The sequence below is a fragment of the Beauveria bassiana genome (assembly GCF_000280675.1).
Source record: "Beauveria bassiana ARSEF 2860 unplaced genomic scaffold BBA_S00008, whole genome shotgun sequence".
NCBI classification, from domain to species: domain Eukaryota; kingdom Fungi; phylum Ascomycota; class Sordariomycetes; order Hypocreales; family Cordycipitaceae; genus Beauveria; species Beauveria bassiana.
The window spans coordinates 668,629-687,826 of record NW_007930843.1 but is presented as its reverse complement, the minus strand read 5'-3'; the positions used below and the strand labels follow the sequence as shown (position 1 = coordinate 687,826).

The following is a 19,198-nucleotide window of genomic DNA, read 5'->3' as shown; positions in this document are numbered from 1 at the left end:
CTTCGGCGCCCATATCGGAAAGAAAATGGTGGTAGATACCCTTCCACTCACTTCCAGCTTGTCGTCAAATCTGCTCTCGAAGATGCATCGAAAATAGCCTGGTAGTGCTCCGTCTGCCTTCCGGAGAGCGTTCCCTTTGTGTACTCCCAATAGGGGGGAGAATCCAGCAAATTGCCCGTCGACAATTGCTGAGAGCCTCCCAGTATCCATAAGAATTTTCGAAGGAGATGGGTCCGCGTGTGTAAAGACCATGTAACATCCCTGGAGCGTGTAATTGAAAATGGCTGTGCGAGATTTTCTGCGCATCCACGGGCAATCTGTTGGTGAAATCCTGGCTGTGTCTGGTCAGGCCCACATCCACTGAAAGAAGCATGGTGATACTGCAGGTAGCCGCCGGAGGCGCTTGCAACCAGAAACTCGGAAATTTCATCTAGGCATGTTTCGGTGGGAAATCGATGGCGGAAGCAACGGCGTCGGCGAGTCGGTGTTATTCTGGGTACGACATTGTGTGGACCACTTCGTTAAGTCTTGGGACCGGCACGCTTGTCATACTGAGCCAGGGCTTGCCACCGGCGGCAAGAGGAATGTTGTCCACGAAGAGCGGTGAAGGAACTGGCGGGGCATGGAATTCTAAAATCCTCAGCGCGGCAAGCTCACCATGACTGTTGCCGCAGAACTTGGCGTACAGGCTCAGTGGTAGGCGGTATACTATTTCGGAAATGTTGCTCTGCTGCCCGCGCTAGATGAGCTGTCTGCAGACCCAGTGACGGATAACGGCAGGGGCAAGGCGCCACGCTTTTCTAAACCCGAGTTGCCAGGCGCGGCTCCAATAGACTTCGCATTTCCATGAGTAAGGGGAGGATAAATGTGTCGAGTTGAAGACGCACGATGCGAAACGGCTGGCGGCCAATGCTTGGCCACTTCCCGCTTGACATCGTTGACCTCTGCTGCTTTGCAAAACAGCCGTCAATTCTGAGTAGAACTAGACTTGGGGATTGTAAGTGATTCGAGTCATCCGTACGTAGACAGCAGCTGAAGGGAGGAACACTATCGCTTATTCCCTCGCTGTAGGTATCATCGTCAGGGGCGAAACCAAAACCCGCGTACTGCGCGGGTCAGCCTGTATCATTGTTACTGTAGGCCCGCTGTACAAACCTGTTGGTCCTACGTCTGGCAGCCCGTATGTACTTGAGCGGCCTCGGAACCCTGTTTCAGACCTTGTACCATTCATCTTTCGCGTTTCCAGAAAGCTTCCCTAACTGTCGGGCTAAGCAACACGATGTTCTGAAGCCGGCGGTTCGGTGATTTATCGCCAAGGACATGTCCAAGAGCAACTCAAGACCGATGTTTGTACGTCATTATTCAGCCACAGTCGCTGCAGCGATGGCGGCCAGATGTAAAATGGCTGCGCTTCTGTGCCCGGTGGAGTGGCGCCAGTCAAGCAACACTCGCCGTTGTCACGTAATAACAACTCGTGAGGAATTCATCACCTACAAAGGTTCAAGTCGATACTATAAGCATGAATCAGTCTCGAAAAATAAATAGAACGGTCGAGACGTACGAGGTTCTGAATTTCGATACCAGTCGTGCTTTAGCCCGCGCAAAGCCTCCTCCAAGGGCACCCCATACTTGTCGGCGCGACGCAGAATCTCGCGGGTGGCAACATGTACATCGCAGGAGACCTCGATCAATGTTTGAGTGAGTATGTTCTCCTCCACCGGAGATAACTTGGAGGACGCGATCAGGTCATTTGCTGTGTCTACCTGCAGGTCCATTCATTGTGTCTGTCTTTGGCTGTGCAGCTTGCAAACGATCAGGGACAGGGACAGGCCACCGCTAGGCAGAGACCCGGCCAAGGGACACGTGATAACGACATTATCTACGGACTACATGCGTAGAGTTCCTGCTGTTGATCAAGGTGAGACGTATCAATTCTATCAAATGAAAAAATAACAAGGCCATGCAATGCTTGGAGACATATCTCCGGCGCAAATTAATAGATGGTGGTGGGTAAGGATAGCATGCGCCAGCAAGCAGGTTCGGTCACAGCTAAAAATTACAGGTAGCAGGGATGCTCCCAACATGGACAACGGCGCATTTTCATCAGCTGTTCTCCTTTCAGCATTTATGTGGCCATGCATGACGAACATCATTAGGGGGCGCAGCAGGCGCTGATGATTTCCTTGCGCAGTTCTGATATTTTGGCCGTTTTCTCCTGCAGCAGGAACTGGTTGGCCGCGGCCAGCGACATCGCCTCCTCGGCCAAGTCGTGGATCGAGTATCCGGGCAGCACACTAATGTACCCTTCATTGTCGAGCTCGTAGAGGACCTGGAGCAGCCACGTGCGGCAGTCGAGGCGGCCGAACCGCGCCGTATCCGCGAGCTCGACCGCCGGCTTGCTGTCGAAGCCGATGCGCCGACGCAGCGCCTCGTGCATCTCGGGCGCCATGTCGGCGATTTTAACGGCGGCGACGGCCGCTGTCGAATAAGCCATGTCGCAGGACTCGTCGCAACGGTACTCCCAGCTCACGCAGCCCAGGTTGTTGATGTGAAAGACCCAGCCGAGCGCGGAGCCGATGTGCAGGTACAGCACCCAGTGGCAGCCTATATTGGCATCCTGCGTGCTAAGGATGATGTAGAGCCCGTTGACGTCGAGATGGAGCTGAACGTCGCCGGGGTCGGCAGCAGTCAGCTCGTGCGGCTGATCGTGTGAGAGGGACTCGGCCTCCGCCGCGGACATGTTGGTGCGCGTGGCGACGGTGCAAAAACGATGTGCTGTTTTGCTTCCCGGGCAGCGCGGACAGGATATGTGCACGATGTGGTAGTGGCGGCGACGTATAATCAGATACAAATCGTGACATCTCTTGGCTTACCAGGAGCAAGATCTATATTTCTACGCCAACGAGCGCGTCATGAGCCCCTCATTGAGTGACCACTTGCTACAATACTAGCACTGCATCTCAGGTGGCACAAGACGGATCAGATTGGAGCCTTGTGGACATGGTGAGCTTAAGGCTATGTTGCCCAACATGACAACTCAGGCCAAAAAAGTCTTTTGCCTTGTTGGTGGCTACTAGATGATCGCGGAAATACACGCTGTATAACAGCATATGATTGCGTCGAGATTGGGGGGCCAGGTACGATTTGCAAAACGAGGGCCAGACTGATTAACGCACATCAGTGGCCATCGCGATCTACTGTGGAAAAAGCCAAGTATCGGGCGCGGCTTTGCGAGACAAGCATCAGTCTTTCCTGTTGGGCACCAACGGGCGCCGTTCATCCCCCACCGAGCAGCCCAGCACTAATGCGTGCGTCCTTCTACACTGTCCGATGACGGCCTTTTCTCAGTAGAGTCCGCACCGAAACGCGTATTTCTCTGAATTCAGCAAGCAAAAAAGACGGCCGGAGCGGCTCTGTCGCGGCGTTACATATGCAGCCGACGCTTGGCGCTGCGGTCATCCTCCGTCAGGCGACGAGATGGCTTGATGTGTACGGCGTAGGGATACAATCAATATTTCGTATCACGGTGAGCAGCTAGCTGAGTCGGCGCACAATCATCCAATGTAACGGCTGTGCGCCCGGGGGCATGAAGTTATGGGTGTGGGAGCTGGACGGAGTGGCAGTTGTGGCGGCGGCCGGTGATGTCAGTCTGCCCCAGTGGCATCAGGCTGCGGTCCAACTCATGTCCAACTCGGGCCACAGCCGGTCCCACGGCCCGTTGTGTGTCGTTCACCAGCAAATCTATTGTAGCCTTTGTCCACCTGTGGCGGGTATTGATCACTGCATTTGCTTTGCATATTCTCCATGGTTGCATCCGAGAACTGTAATCGTATTTTTGCTTGCAATGCTACCACCATGGATTCTCAAGCACCACACCAATCCCGCCACATACACAAGCAGCTCAGTTATCAACCCGGTCAAATTGGATAACCACCTCAGAGATACGGGCTGTTTCCTCTGCAAAGGTAATCTCGAGTGCGCTCGGTTTACCATCCGCTTCCATATAAAACCTAGCAAGAAAGTAATCTCGGCCTAATGCCGCTCCACGTACAGGTATCTGGTAGGCAACCCAAAAGTCACCCGTCACATGGCGTAAAACGAAACGTGTGGGAGTTATAAGATCGTCTCGTAGGGCGACAAGTTGCTGCTGTGGTTGTTTGTCGCGAGTTTCGCCGGGCACCAAATACGAGTTTTCTACGGAAAAGGCATATGTTCCGTAGCCAGGGTGGCTGTAATTGCCCGCAAAGCGATTGATATCGACCGCTTGAGACGAAGCATCAGTGGTGCGATTTGGGTAAAGAATATCGGTCGCGTTATCAAAGTCCGGCCTGGCCTGCGCCCAATTCTGCTTTGTTCTAGAATGTAGTTAGTATTGGATTCATTTGAGGCGCCCGTGGCATTTGATATAGTTTCGAACAGGTGTTTGTGGAACGCGATGAGAAACGGAGTCAATCAAACTTACTCGTCCAGGTATTGCCGGCGGCCGTGGACTGGGAGCCCAAGTTTTTCTTCAATAAGTCTCTGGGTGATGACTTCCTCTATCAAGTTGCCGCCGTCGACGGCATTGGCAAACATGATGACTGCGAATTTGGTATCAGGCATCCAGACAACGTTGGCTCCAAAATTCTGCGTCCCACCGTCGTGCTTGAAAATGACTTCACCGTAGATTGTGGCGCGCTCCCAGGCGAGTCCGTAGGTGGTGAGCTGCCAGCCGGTCGCTTCTGATGGACCAATAAGAATACGTGGAGTCCTGATTTGCGTGTGTGCTTCGGCCGATAATGGGGCTGTTGAGTTCATCAGACACATTATCCACTTGCTGTAGTCGACGACGTTGGAGATGAGGGCTCCGGCGGCGCTGGAAGATTGGACGGGGTCCGTTTCCTGTCCGACGTATTGCTGCGCATACTCGTCCCAGAAATAGCCGGTTGCAATCTGCTGGCCGCTCTTCCTCGCGTCTCCGTAGGATAAGAAAGTCGAATGCATGCCTAAAGGCTGCCAGAGGGTTTTCTTTAACACGTCGCCTATCCACGAGCCAGTCACAGTCTCGACGATGTGGGCGAGGGCGATGAACATGAGGTCGCAGTATTGAAACACGATTCGCGGCTCGGCTGTCATTGGCAGGTTTCGTAGATTTCTGACCGTCGCCTTGTTTGTTTTCCACTCTTTACCAGTATCGCCTGGCTCACCGGTGCCAACCCAGCTTATCGTGTGTCGTGCCATGCCGGTTCGGTGGCTGACGGCATCTTCCATGGTGACGTGTGTCGTCGCCCACTCATCCTCTAGAACAAAATCATCTCTGATATTGGATGACATGGGTGTATCCCAGCCTTGAGGGAAGACATCATCGTAATCGCCCGAAGCGATCATTTGCGCGATAGTAGCAGCCAGGTGCGCCTTTGTAGTTGATCCGCCGAGGAACAGGGTCTCGGGCTTGACGGGTGTGTCTGGCAGGACAGCGAATCCATATCCCTTAAGTTTATTTTTTTAGATGAAACTCCGATTAGTCAAGAAGTGCAACCTACCTCTGTATACACCTGGTCGTCGTCAATGACTGCCACGGACATGCCTGGCACCTTCCACTCGTCCATGAGGTCCTTTACATATTGATTGAATTCTTCGGTGAAAGGCTTGCCACGTGGAGGTAATTTGGTGGTTTCATTCAGGCGCAATCTCCTCGGCTCGGCGGCAAATGAGATGGCTGCCAGCGCGGAGAGCATGAGCGCTTTGCCCGAGCTGATGTACACCATATCGCACGTTTTCTTTATGTACAATCTCTGAAGGTTTTATTTCGATAGAGCCTGATACTCTCAAGAAAACGCACATCTTCTCAAGAATATTCGGCGGCGGCGGCGGCGGCGGCGACATTTATTATGAGTACAGATGGCGAGATCATATAGTGGCTGCACTCTAAGCAACCTCCATGCGAGCCAGTGGGAGCATTATGTCTCAGTGTAGCCTGGCTCTACTTCGGGTTCTTTTGAAGCTCATGACATCCATTGCTTGAGAGATTTCTGATGACTGCAGCTGACGAAGTGCCGCCTGCCTGTACTGTAAGCAGGCTGAATGCGAGGCGTGCATATCATGTATCACGGCATCATTTTGGGTCATTCCGACGTTGCAATATTGGCGGAAAGGGGCCACTTGAACGAATTTCATACGAACAAAGATACAATTTTAAACGGCTGAATTCTTGGCACTATCCGCGGCATGTTTCCCGAAGCCACCTTAGAATAAGAATACGAATAGTAACTCGCAAGCCTTGAGCGAGGGAAATGCCACCCTCTCCCACCGGCCCGTTGACCGAAACAATTGCCAGGACTGGAAATATGCAATTCCGCTAATTCCTCTCTGCCCTGGTTTGATCGCTGAATTAGAGTTATCATGGTGGCAGCCCCCGTCACTAACATGATGATGTCCCCCAGCGCTAACTGGACCAATGACAGCGACCCATTCTCGACTCATTTCTACCATTCCCAAACACGAAGCTGTTTCGTTCTCGACATGTACAAGATATCAAATCTCTGCGTTGAGACTATGCCTGCCAATCAATCTGCGCTGAAGCTCCGCCCCTCAGCCGATTCACAAGGCTGTGGGCGGCCTCAGTACTTCGCACTGTCAACATCGCAATCCGGACGTTTCTGCCCATTCCTGGCACTCCATGCGGGAGCCAGGACTAGCTGTACGACCTCATCGTCATTCATTGGTCTACGAGCACCTCTTTGGTGTTTTACATCCATGCTCTAGGTTCCGGGCAGAACAGAGCCGATACTGGCCAGTACGCTGTTTCATCCTCCCGCCACTGTGCTCCTGCCCAGCCACTGTCCTTTGGCACGCGAGCTGGCCTCGGCCGACTGTTCCTACTTAACTGCCGACCCCCTTCAAAGTCCAGAAAAAAAAAAGAATCGGTTTCTTTCATCAAAATTTCTCATCGTCTGGCATGCTGCAATCGCACTGCCCATCATCCGCAGGATCAACGCCATTACGTAGGCAGCAACTGCAGGTGCAAGCGCCCAAACAAGCACCCCCTCTCCCACAAGGCGGCTACAGAACTGCCCTTCTTCAGGACAGGTAAGCAGAACCAGAGCCATAGGCATCGACTTATAAATGTATGCCTCAGAGCTCACCAGAGGTTGAAACAGAGGACTTTTCACGACGGCAAAAGTTCACCCGGGACGCCCATACCTGGTGTGAGCATTAACGCTTCTGTAACCGCCAACGTTTCGAGTCGACGCCCACGAACTATAGCTGCTTTACCACCGAATAACAGCGTAGGACGTTAATTACAGATTGTCGTGTGATTGACGTCAACGGTTTTTTGCGACGGACGGGTGTCTGCACACGACTGTCATCTCTGTGCGACTTGCAAACACTTGATCACGGCACGCTCGGTGCAAGACATAATGAGACGGACAGACGCCTCGCTCGCCGCCATGGCATTTCTGGCTGCCAGTGTGCAGGGTACGGCTCTCACACTATCAACTGTCGAAATGATAACTTCATACGCAGTGCCGCTTAGCTGCATCTTTGCCTACAACACACCCATCAGCGGATGCGAGACTTCCGATTTTACCAGTGGCCGATGCTCGCAGGGCTGCCAGCGAGGGCTTCTGCGAGTGCAGACGAATATTCAAGCATCGTGTACTACGGTGGATCCTCAGCCGAATTCGCTGATATGGGAAGCGCAGAAGGGAAATTTGGTGAATGCGCTCTGCAACCGCGAGCCGCCACAGCAAGGTACAACTCGTACGCAGTCTCCGACGCCATCGACGACTTCGGCACTCTCCATCACTGTAACCGTTTCCGCCTCTTCTACCACTTCTTCGAAAACGCCGTCACTCACTCAAACGATGTCCTCAGCCACAACGACGACCGCACCGACGACCACACCGACGACTACACTGACGACTACGTCGACAACACTGCTCACAGTCAGCTCAACGTCGACCGAGCCCAGCTCTACTGACAATACGGACTTGTCGACGGAGACTGGGTCAATTTCTACAACTTCCACCGCTCCGCAGGAAACTACGACGGGGACTGAGAGCCCTACATCAAGCAGCAGTAGTACTACTGCGACAAAGACGGCGAAGCCAACACGGGATCCAGAACTTGGTGCAGGAGATCCATTTGCGAACTTTCCTAATTCTTCAGGGAGACTGGGTCTGTGTGTCTGCAATATGCTGTTGACTTTTGTTGTGACTGGTCTCATGTGACTTTGTGCTTTCAGTTTACGCAACTCTTGGGCGGCGTTTGGGCGGCGTTTGGATGGCGTTTGGACACGAATTAACACTTTCAGCATGGGAACAAACAGGATACAGCCAGTGATATTTATTTTGGCATCATTTGAGTGGTGGATACCACTTTGAGACTTTAATACCATGTTATGATGTATTGAAATATTTCTTTTTTATGTTTCGCGGTCCTCGGGGAAGCGTCTGTTTTCTATCAACGAAAGTCTACTTCGTTGCATTGTTCCTCGGTAGTCAGAGTTGTCATTCTCGCAGGCTATGTAGTCAAGTGCCTGCATGAGACCGCCTAGGTCCCATTCATGGAACACGTATTGGGTCGTACATAGAATGAATTTGGGTTGTAGCTCTCTCTAGTCGAATTTCTGGTCGAAGTGGTATGTTTCGTTAAGATCTGAATATTTGTAACGGTTCCTGTGCCGTCACGCCAACTGGCAAAAGACTAGGTTTAATCTCAGTGCGAACATTAACCAGGATTCCAACTAAGGCTTACATAGCTGTACCGTTACAATATTTCCTGGAGGTACAGGGTACATTGATGCATGGAGGCAATGACTCGGCCCCACTAGACCGGCCGGATGCCGAGGGGCCACGGAGGAAGTCCGTAGGCTCCGGAGGTCCAGTCAATGATTTGTCCCGAAGTTTGAAGTTTGGGGGTTGGGATTGTGGCTCTGGATGTGGAGACATAGATTCGGACGCCATGCTGCTGGCGAGATGAGCTAGTAGGTGAGTAGATAATGTGTCGTGCCGTCCTTGGCGAATGCCAAGGCCGCGGGAGAATCACAATTCAATTTTTCTCTTAGATGCGCCGGTTCAGTCGCCGTCATAGAGTGGGTATAAGCTACTGGGAAAGATTGATTACTCGGGGAAGAATCCAGATCGGCGAAAGTTGACCAGACCTCTGGGACGAACCGGCTGGGGAAGGGGGGACTGTTTGAGCGTTGAGGCTTGGATGTGCCAGTTGCGCCAGTCAAACGTGTTGACGTGGCATAATGATGGGGACGGCAGAGATACAGCTGTAGAGAGGCCAGGAAAACCAAGGAAAATTGCCGAAAAAGAATGGTGGCCACATGATTCGAGGCGCCGATCAGTCGTGGATGCTGCCAAGAGACTCGCAAATGGCTGGGCTGGAGGAAAGTCTTGGCTACGGGAATGGCCGGAAGGCGTTGCTGGCGATTGGTGAATTGCTGGATGCCGAGAGAAAAAAACGGACGCAGCCAAGAGGACGGTAAGATGGCAGGTAAGATGCAGAGATTTGGATGTTTAAAGACAACGTCCGACTGACCAGATGAAGATTCAGGTCTTTTGGCTGACTCGTGGATGGTAGAGGTGGCTGTCGCGCCCCACCAACAAGGGTGCACGATAAGCATAAACAAGTTTGGCGGCGGATTGGTATTTAGCTCGACGCCATGAAAAGAATATTTTTCTTTTCTTCGGAGTCGACAGTTGAGCAGAGAAAGCAGTTGGCAGAATCGAGGGGCGCATATACAATGTGCGGGGGGAAATGTGGAAGCATCTTTTTTCAGTCGTGCAATGTCTTGGCTGGTTGGGTTGATGTTCGTGACGTGGGGTGGATGAGGCTGAAGTGCTGAGCATGTGGGTGGTGAGACAACGGCACCGAGACAACAAACGGCTGAATGGGCGGGCTGAATGGGCGGGCTGAATGGGCGAGGGCGCAATTATTGAGGTCCGAGACGGTCGAGTGTAGCGGGCAATACTAATAAGATTGCTCAATGCTGGCAAAAAGTATTATTGCAATGATGAGCTTGGACAGTGCTGAGAAACAGGGGCGGCGGATACCTTATTAGTAGAGGCAAGCCGTCGAGACCCAGGTTGACAATACGGGGGATGATGTACTTACTACTTAGTAATAACGGTAATAACGGGTGATCTCTCATGGAAGATGAGGCCCCGCAGGCAGAGGGCACCTAGGTAGATGGCGTGCAGATGAGACAGGCATTATCTTTAGGAAGTTCTGAGCAACAGTGTATCAGAATTGTATGGGGGTTTTGGTAGTGATTTAGTCTCAGAAACCTCAACCTATCTACGGATTATAACGCCTCAATTACCGGCAGCAATGCATTAAATATGTACGTTGGCGATGATGTGCTCCGCGATACTTTGGACCCACTGTAGCACCGCTGTGACCAAAGGTCCCCCCAGGTCAGATTGCAGGGAACGCTGATGCAACAAAGTCTTTTTTTTTCCAGGCACACCGAAGCCGGTCCACTTATTTATTTAGAGGGAAAAAAAAAAGAACATGAAAACAACCATTGCATCTTTTGGCGACTCTTCTTTCCCGGCTGGCGTCTGGCCTGACCTTCTGGCATTACCAATCACTTCTTCTTGCATTTCCTTCTTCATTGCATGATTTCTTCATTCCTATAATCTACAGCCCTCCCCTCTGTCTGCCATCCCGTCCGCCGCCGGCGTCGCCTCTCCGGTCCTCGGCGCGTCATCCTCGGGCCTCTTGCCTCGCGCCATCATCACACGCCCCCCCCAAACCTCGATTTACGCCACCAGGACCTATCTCCCCCACTCCACTGGTCAGCATTGTTGGCTTGGCTCTTCCAATCTGCACATCTTTTTCTCTGTGGCTCTTCTGGCTTGGATTGCGCTCCAACTTTTCTTTTTCATCGTCATATTTCTCCTTGGTACACACACCAACATACTTGCATCTACGCTCCTCGACTCGGCCTCTCGTCGCATGTCTCCCGCTCGCTGCTCCGTTGGCTCTCGTTCCGTTGACTGGGGTGCTCTGGCCAAGCCCTTTTGCTCAACTACCTGAGCATCACGACCATTCATTTCGCTGCCATCCATATTTACTACCGATCAGCACATATCCATCGCTCATATACGCCTTTTCGTCTTCATCGACCTCCGTTTGCCATCCGCCCATCGACGCCATTGCCCCGACTTGGCTGCCGACGCCGCTCATCCTCCGCCATGGCTTGGTCACATCTCGACATCACCAAGCCGCACTTGGTCTACATCATCCTAGGCGGCTTTACCTCCCTCTTCATGCTCTGCTCCTCCTTCATCAAGGAGCGCATGTACATTGGCGAGGCCACCGTTGCCACCCTTTGCGGCGTCATCTTCGGCCCCCATGCCGCCAACCTCATCAACCCCAACGAATGGGGCTCCGTCGACATCGTCACCGTCGAGTTCTCCCGCATTGTCCTCGTTGTCCAGTGCTTCGCCGTTGGTGTCGAGCTGCCAAAGTACTACATGGAGCGACACTGGAAGTCCGTCATCTTTCTCCTCCTCCCCGTCATGACCTTTGGCTGGCTCATCACCTCCCTCGTCATTTGGTGGATGATCCCCGCCCTGTCTTGGCTCGAGTCCCTCGTCGTCGCCGCCTGCGTTACAGCCACCGACCCCGTTCTCGCTTCCTCCGTTGTCGGCAAGGGAAAATTCGCTAAGCGCGTCCCCAAGCATCTCAGGGATCTTCTCTCCGCTGAGTCTGGCTGCAACGACGGCATGGCCTTCCCCTTCATATATCTCTCCCTCTACCTCATTCAGTACCACCGCGACGCCGGCGAAGTCAGCTTTCACTTCATCGTCTACGTCATCCTCTACGAATGCATCTTCGGTGCCGTTTACGGCTTCATGATTGGCTACATTGCCCGCCATGGCATTCGCTTCGCCGAAAAGCACGACCTAATCGACCGAGAGAGTTTTCTCGTCTTTTACTTTGTCGTCGCCCTCTTTTGCGCTGGCTCCGGTAGCATTCTCGGCGTCGACGACCTGCTCGTCGGCTTTGCTGCTGGCGTTGGCTTCTCCAACGACGGCTGGTTTGGCGAAAAGACCGAAGAGTCTCACGTTTCTAACGTTATCGATTTGCTCATCAACTTGGCCTATTTTGTCTACTTTGGCACCATTATTCCCTGGGAGCAATACAATTCCGGTTACTTCGGCGTTACCGCTTGGCGTCTCGTCGTTATTGCTGTCTTTGTTCTCCTCTTCCGCCGCATCCCCATCATGTTGGCCCTCAAACCTCTTATACCCGATGTTCGAAATTGGCGAGAAGCCTTGTTCGCCGGTCATTTCGGCCCAATTGGCGTTGGCGCCATCTTTGTCGCTATTCTCGCCCGTGCCGAGCTTGAGCACGGAGAGCCCGTCCCACTGTCCCAAATGCCAGAACCAGGGTCGGCAAATTACTCGTTAATCTACCTCGTCTGGCCTATTGTGACATTCCTCGTCATTTCATCCATCCTCATTCACGGCTCTTCCATCGCCGTCTTTACTCTCGGCAAGCGAATCAACACACTATCCCTCACCATGTCCTATACTGCCGCCCCCGAAGACGGTCCTTCTTGGATGAACCGACTGCCGCGAATCTCGTCGCAATCCCGCTCACAGGCCAAGACCATGTCCGAGGCCTCGTTCGACCTCAAGGACCCTCAGTATCCTGCTGGCACGTTAGCGCCTCCTGGTGGCCTCTTGCGCCGCCAGAAGGAAGAGGACCAAAGCCGACCCGGCAGCCGCCCTTCCTCCCTCGTCTCCCGCAAGCGCAAGCACAAGAAGTGGGACGATGGCATTGGTCCTGGTGGTCCCGTCTCCCAGTCGGCCATTTTCCCTAATCGACAGTCCATCTCCCCCGCTGATGAGCAGGCCAGCACCAGCCAGCCCGCTACCGACTCGACTCTCACTGACAACGGCAAAGAGAAGCCAGAGAAACTTCACGACGAGCGCGACCACCATGCCGACGACGAGAGCCCCGCTTCGCCTCAGCGCGTCAATGTTTACGAGGAAGGTCACCATCTCGTCTTCGAAGACCAGGACGGCGAGGTCATTGACGCGGTCGACATGGATGCCGTTCCGACCCCCGACAAAGACTCTTCTCAGGAGCCAGGCACCGCTCCTCAGCCAGCAGAAGACGGATCTTGGTCTTTGGGTGGGCTTCGTCGTCGGTTCAACGATATGTACAGCCAAGAGGTTGAGAAGCGCAAAGACAAATCTAAGCAGTCTCGCAACCACGAGCCTGCTCGCGCTTACCAGTTTGGTAATCAGGTGCGTACCTTGTATCTCTTAGTCTCTTTGCAGTTACAAGCTAACCATGGTAGATTATTGTTGAGGACGAAGACGGCGAAGTCGTCAAGACGTTCCAGCTCCCGTCTTCTAAAACCAGCCAAGATTCTAGTGCTGTCCTAGGCTCAAGCCTCAAGTATCTTGGCCTTGGCGCTCTATCACGACAGAATGAAAAGAACCCACAGGCAGCTGCCGAAGAGGGCAGAGCCGACCGGGACGAAACCCCTCGATCTAGGTGGACCGCCGTCCGTCGCATGACTGGCACCGCGCCCGAGCAAAAGCCTGACAACGATGATGATCACAACATTCGCTTCACTATTGGCGGCGTCGGCCGACGCATGAACAAGGAAGACTTTATCAAGGAAGTGCAAAAGCTCGACGCCAATACGCGCAAAGAGGTTGCCGAGCAATCCACCGCTACACGGCCCATCAAGGAGGTAGCCAAGCGCAATCCCAATTTTGTGCAGCCCACCAGTGGCCCTAGTGTGCCGCGCATCGTCGAAACGCGCGCCGGTAGCAGCGATCGCGCGAAGCGCTCCGATGAATCGAGAGCCCGCGGCCGTCCAGCCGGAAAGGAGTCGCGACCCACACCACCACAGCTCTCACCGCCGGGGCCCTCGACGTCGCAACCCTCGGACGAGCAACACGAAACGCCTGTCGAGAGACGCCGGCGCCTCGCCCTCCGCGGTCAGCAAAACAAGCGCAGCGATAACCCCGCGGCGCAGGGCGACGCAGGCGAGACACCGGCGGAGCGCCGCCGTCGCGAGGCTGCTCTGGGCATGGGCGAGAGTGAAGGTGACAGCGACTCGGAAGACGAGGGCGACGAGCGCGTGCCGCCTGCGCGCCGCGGTATTCGCTTTGCCGAGCCCAGCAGACGTTGATATTGATGAGGCGAACTCATACGCAATCTGGCTGATTTTCCAGCGCAATGTTATTACATTTCTTTTTACAGCGGCATACATATACGGCATATATTGCGTTTGGATAGATTTATGTTTACTGGTTGATGGTTTTGAATCACGATTCATGGATTACACGGCATTGACATGGCATTAGCCCTCGATTACACGTGCTTGTTACGTGTATAACTATTTGCAGCATATAGTAATGATATCAATCTGTTATCGCTTTTTAAAAAGAAAGTATTGTCTATGCTGATGCACCTTCTTGAAGATGGTCGTGAATCTTGGCAGGGATCAGCCTCAGCCGCACGTGCACCGCCGCACTAGGCTCGCGCGTCACCTTCATCTTCATCCCCTTCCCTTTTCTTCTTCCTTCTTGTTTTGGACTGTGTCACTTTGTGGACGCAGCAATCTACACAGTCAATTCATCCCGATGCCGTAGCGAGCGAAGCGAGCCCTCTCCCCAAAAAGCCAACCGTCGCGGGACAGTTTCGCAAGACGAACGCATTCGACTAAAAGAGCGAGCGGGGCGGGAAGATGGACCAACATGGTGACCAGGATTCACCACTGTCTATTGCATCAAACATTGCCGGCCTGCTGACGTTTGTCTTTGCCGTTGCGGCAACGGCCTACGCGCGTGTTCGGTACCTGCAAAGTAGCAGCACCGAGTATCTCCGCGTCAAAACCAGCCTGTCCTGGTACAAGACGGAGTCGACATGGCTGTCGGATCTCATCAGCACACAAGAGTCGTTGTCCCGCGCGAGCGAAGACCGAGGCACGAAGCGAGGCAGCATTGACGAGAAGAGCAGCGCCGAGTGGCTGCGACGGCGACGCACAGGACTTGATCGCGCACCGCCGCCGGCACAGCGGGCGGAGCAGCACATGTTTGCGTTTGTCATGGACGACTTATTGAATCTTGAGCAGCGCCTGCTGGACATGGTTAACGACGTGGAGTCGCGGGCGGACCCCTCCCCCAGCGCGGTTGGCGTCTCGTGGTCACTGATTCCGGGGACGTGGCACGGTGGACGGCCGTCGGTGGCGGTGGCGTGGCTGGGAGTGAGGACAAAGGCGTTGGAGCTGGCTCGGCAGCGAGATGCGCTGACGGCGCGTGTGCAGTTTCTGCAGCTGAGTATGATTGCGTCCAGGCTGCAGGCGCTTGAGGGACGGATGTCTGCGCGGGAGGAGGCGGAGACCGAGTCGATGGAGGCCGCGATCGCTTCGCAGGAGGCTGCGATTCGCACGCTCGAGCCACAGCCTACATCGGCTGCAGAGACACCAGGATACAGCCCGACTTCAGAAAGTAGCGGAAGGCAGAATTATTTTATGTTGTACCCCCCTAGGTAGATGTACCCCAACGCCACGAGCAAACTTAGTGTCGCCCAAAGCAGCTCCAACTCCATGACTGCCCAGATCCAGAGACAGCCGAGCGGCGGAGCGCGCTGTTGCGTGGCCAGATAGCCTTTCATATTGGTCACGTAGATGAGGTAGCACCCGGAGACGACACTGATAGCGAAGAAGATGGCCTGTCGAAGGGGTGCCTGGTAGCGTGCTGCAAGACCGGGGAGGAGGGTCTGGTCGGACTTGCGGGGATGCAGCGCGTAGAAGAGCATCAGAAATACTAGTACAATGTCAGTGTTGCAGAAACACCCGCAGCACGCCAAAACGTACCGGCCCAGGCACTCATTGTGCGGTGGCAGACCTGCCGCCAGGCAATTGCGGTTCCGTACTGGTGCTGCACGAGCACGTCAAATGTAAAGTGCAGCATGGCGAGGGAGGTGGTCCAGAGCATGGCCTCGAGGATGCGCTCCGCGCCGGGGGACAGTGTCGGGACCTCGTTTTCGGTGTCATCGTCGTCATCGTCGTCATCGGAGCTCGAAACGTCGTCGTGGTTGCCAAGGCGAATCTTCTTCACGGCCACATTTGATTTTAGCTCGCGCGCGGCCGCTTGCTGAAACAGCTGGCGCTGCTCGGCAATCTTGTAAAGCGTCTGATCGTTGATGCTGGGTGCCTTGGAGCGGTCGGGGTGAGCGAGGGGCGGCGGCTGGGTTGTTGTTGTCGTTGTCGTCGCGCTGGGCGTGCGCTGTTTACGAGTGCGAGCCATGGCTTTTCAAGTCTGCGGTGCGTTCCGCGATTGGATGTTGCCTGGGTTCCTGAGCAACTTTGAATGGACTCGGGTGTTGATGGGCCTTGATAAAGCGGCAGATCGGCAGACGAAGAAAAAGGGTCGTCTGTGGCTGTGTCGTGTGGCGCTTATATGACAGCTGTGGCTAAAGCTGCCGAGCTGTCAACACTAAAGACATGGAGTGATGGTGAGCATGCTACCTGGCTACTAGGTACTGTTGAGAATATAATTGTTGCATCGGATGCATCTGTCCTCTCTTCCTCCTCTGGTCGGGCCGAAGCTTGCTCGGCCGGAGCCGGCTTGCCCTCGGTCATCAAATGTCGAGACAATGTGTTGAAGTCGATAATTATATTCATACATAGAATGAAGCGAAATAAGTAGCGTTGATTGTCAACTTAGTATCGATGTAGCATTAACTATAGTCTGAGCGGGTGCTCCCTCGGCAGCCCTTACCAGTCATCATCGTGGCTGTGGCTTATGTTCTTATGTGGTGTCGAGGCAGTAGTTAAATAGCCGTTCGACTTGATAAGGAAATACTCTGAAATACAGAGGCATTGCCAAGAAAGCGTCCTGGTTACGCATTGCTCGAGAAGAAGATTCAACTTATAGGATGAATAGCCCATGTCAGAATGGAAGCAATTGGCGACGACGACACACTCTGCCAAACACCGCTAAGGTGACAATATTAGGGGCATAACCCTGGTTATACGGAGTAGTGAAGAATAATGTGGCGTGTTTGCCGATTCATCACCTCAATAAAACTTTCAAGTTTGGTTCAAACTAATGCTCAAGTTCTTGTGCGTATTCGATCATTGAAATCAAAATTGACCGATCTCATTGAGGAAGTCCCTCAAGCTGTGCCCGTTTGCACACTTTGTGATCTGAGATGAGCGACGCCTGAGGCAGGTAGCTTGCAGCAGTCTCAGGGTGAATTTGCATTCGACAAGAATGCTGCAAAATGTGTTAACAAAACTGGTTCGTTTTCGTACATTTCCGCCATCGCATAGATGTTTCTGATATAATCGGGTGTTGGCATTTTTTACAGCTCAATGGGATGGGGCAGGACGGGATGATGGACAGGTGAAAGCAAATTGTGGGTCCGGGCGTTTGATTTGCATCTCAAGCTGCATCCCATCTGAGAGGCTCATTTGATCTCGCGTATCGTGACGCAAGGGACGAGCATGTGCAAGACAGAAAAAAATTCTCCATGAGCAGACAAACTGGCTCCTTTTCCCCTTTTCTGACTCTTCCCTTTCTTTGTATTGATATCAATCACCATCTTGCCCCTCCCGAGCCGGGATTCCCGCGGCGCAGCCCACCGGCGTCCCCATATGACTTCACTTGGTTAATTAAAGCTGGGGCTAGCTAAATGAAGATTTGAACGACCAGGGGACCGCCCTTGTCGAAATCGCAAGGTGGCATCTGCGAACACAGCTGACCTCTTTCACTACCCGGACCAAGCAGGAAAACGACTAATTACAAAACCCAACTTGCTCGCGCGCGTGCATTGGGCCGCGCTGGCGAGGACACTGCCAGCTTTGCGATTAATTTCATGAGGACCCCTACCTACCTAATTACGACCTGCAACTGTTTGCTTGACAACAAGGCCCCGACCAACCGATCGCGCCCCTCCTCCTGCCCCCCCGGACAGCACGAGTTCTGTAATTTTCAACCACCAGCGACGGAAGGAGACATCTAGAACACATACTGCAGCGACCGCGATTCGAGACTGGCGAAAACCAACAGCAACCATGGACCCGACCCTCCTTCTTCTCGCCTCCGCCGCCGTCCTGGTGCCTGTGCTCTACATGTACACAGTAAGCATCGTCCAAACGCGCTTCCCCACGCTGCGGAATAAGCGCATATGCCTGCTCATTGCGCACCCCGACGATGAGGCCATGTTTTTTGCGCCCACCGTCCTGGCTCTGACGCGCCCGGAGACGGGCAACCACGTCAAGATTCTGTGCCTCAGCTCCGGTACGTGTTGCCTCTTGCCCACCCATCACCCAATGCGCAGGCCGCTCGACTGCGACAACCACTCTGCTAACATGTTTCGTCCAGGCAACGCGGAAGGACTCGGCGAAACGAGAAAGAAGGAGCTTGTTAAAAGCGGCATGACTCTTGGCCTTCGCGACGAGGAAGACGTCTTTGTCGTCGATAACCCGTTAGTAGAACCTGCCCTCTCGTCCTGACCCCCTTGCCCGTCTCCTACTAACACTTTTGGTCTGTCCAGCGCCGACTTTCCCGACTCCATGACCGCCACCTGGGACGAGTCCAAGATTGCCGGGCTCCTCATGAGCGCATTCGCTCCGGCCCTCGCCTCTCAGAAGAAGCAGCCAACGGAGCAGCCGCCCACCGCTAACATCGACGTGCTCATCACCTTTGACGCCGGGGGCGTCTCCGCGCACCCCAACCACATCTCGCTGTACCACGGCGCCCGCCGCTTCATCGCCGCGCTGCTGCGCGGCCGCGGCGCCGGCTGGGCCGCACCCGTCGATCTCTATACGCTACGCTCCGTGCACGTCTCCCGCAAGTACGCCTCGATCCTCGACGCTCTCCCGACGCTGGTCACCTGGGCGGCGACGGCGGCGAGAAACCCTGACAAGGCGCACCCGCCTGCGCTCGTCTTTCTCAGCGGGCTGGTCGGCGAGGGCGCGTTGCCGACGGCATGGAGCGCCATGACGGCGGCGCACAAGAGCCAGATGGTTTGGTTCCGGTACCTGTACATTACGTTTAGCCGGTACATGCTCATCAACGACTTGCATTTGGAAAAGGTCAAGGCGTAAATTTTTATATCAAAGAAGAGGAGGATGAAGTTGACGGATGCATACTACATATCTTGCATAGTAGCGGCGTAACACGAGGAAATTGCGCGCTCAAGTCTGTATAATACGAGA

At 53.9% G+C, this 19,198-nt stretch overlaps 7 protein-coding genes across 7 annotated transcripts; 4 read left to right on the top strand and 3 right to left on the bottom strand.

Annotated features, from left to right (window-relative positions):
* Window positions 1-2,152: 2,152 nt before the first annotated feature.
* Window positions 2,153-2,740, bottom strand: BBA_03853 (uncharacterized protein; the record flags this gene model as incomplete). The annotated part of the gene is made up of 1 exon (XM_008598950.1): window positions 2,153-2,740. The coding sequence occupies one exon, from the start codon at window positions 2,738-2,740 to the stop codon at window positions 2,153-2,155; it is 588 nt and encodes a 195-aa protein (XP_008597172.1).
* Window positions 2,741-3,901: 1,161 nt separating this feature from the next.
* Window positions 3,902-5,747, bottom strand: BBA_03852 (penicillin-binding protein; the record flags this gene model as incomplete). The annotated part of the gene is made up of 3 exons (XM_008598949.1): window positions 3,902-4,355; window positions 4,463-5,469; window positions 5,523-5,747. The coding sequence occupies 3 exons, from the start codon at window positions 5,745-5,747 to the stop codon at window positions 3,902-3,904; spliced, it is 1,686 nt and encodes a 561-aa protein (XP_008597171.1).
* Window positions 5,748-7,549: 1,802 nt separating this feature from the next.
* Window positions 7,550-7,963, top strand: BBA_03851 (uncharacterized protein; the record flags this gene model as incomplete). The annotated part of the gene is made up of 1 exon (XM_008598948.1): window positions 7,550-7,963. The coding sequence occupies one exon, from the start codon at window positions 7,550-7,552 to the stop codon at window positions 7,961-7,963; it is 414 nt and encodes a 137-aa protein (XP_008597170.1).
* A 3,229-nt stretch (window positions 7,964-11,192) lies between these two features.
* On the top strand, window positions 11,193-14,158 carry BBA_03850 (sodium/hydrogen antiporter; the record flags this gene model as incomplete). The annotated part of the gene is made up of 2 exons (XM_008598947.1): window positions 11,193-13,259; window positions 13,313-14,158. The coding sequence occupies 2 exons, from the start codon at window positions 11,193-11,195 to the stop codon at window positions 14,156-14,158; spliced, it is 2,913 nt and encodes a 970-aa protein (XP_008597169.1).
* A 558-nt stretch (window positions 14,159-14,716) lies between these two features.
* Window positions 14,717-15,339, top strand: BBA_03849 (uncharacterized protein; the record flags this gene model as incomplete). The annotated part of the gene is made up of 2 exons (XM_008598946.1): window positions 14,717-15,235; window positions 15,325-15,339. The coding sequence occupies 2 exons, from the start codon at window positions 14,717-14,719 to the stop codon at window positions 15,337-15,339; spliced, it is 534 nt and encodes a 177-aa protein (XP_008597168.1).
* Window positions 15,340-15,495: 156 nt separating this feature from the next.
* On the bottom strand, window positions 15,496-16,280 carry BBA_03848 (uncharacterized protein; the record flags this gene model as incomplete). The annotated part of the gene is made up of 2 exons (XM_008598945.1): window positions 15,496-15,797; window positions 15,848-16,280. 2 exons carry the CDS (start codon window positions 16,278-16,280, stop codon window positions 15,496-15,498), a joined length of 735 nt encoding a protein of 244 aa, XP_008597167.1.
* A 1,772-nt stretch (window positions 16,281-18,052) lies between these two features.
* BBA_03847 (GlcNAc-PI de-N-acetylase) lies at window positions 18,053-19,087 on the top strand (the record flags this gene model as incomplete). The annotated part of the gene is made up of 3 exons (XM_008598944.1): window positions 18,053-18,278; window positions 18,363-18,465; window positions 18,535-19,087. 3 exons carry the CDS (start codon window positions 18,053-18,055, stop codon window positions 19,085-19,087), a joined length of 882 nt encoding a protein of 293 aa, XP_008597166.1.
* Between the last annotated feature and the right edge of the window lie 111 nt (window positions 19,088-19,198).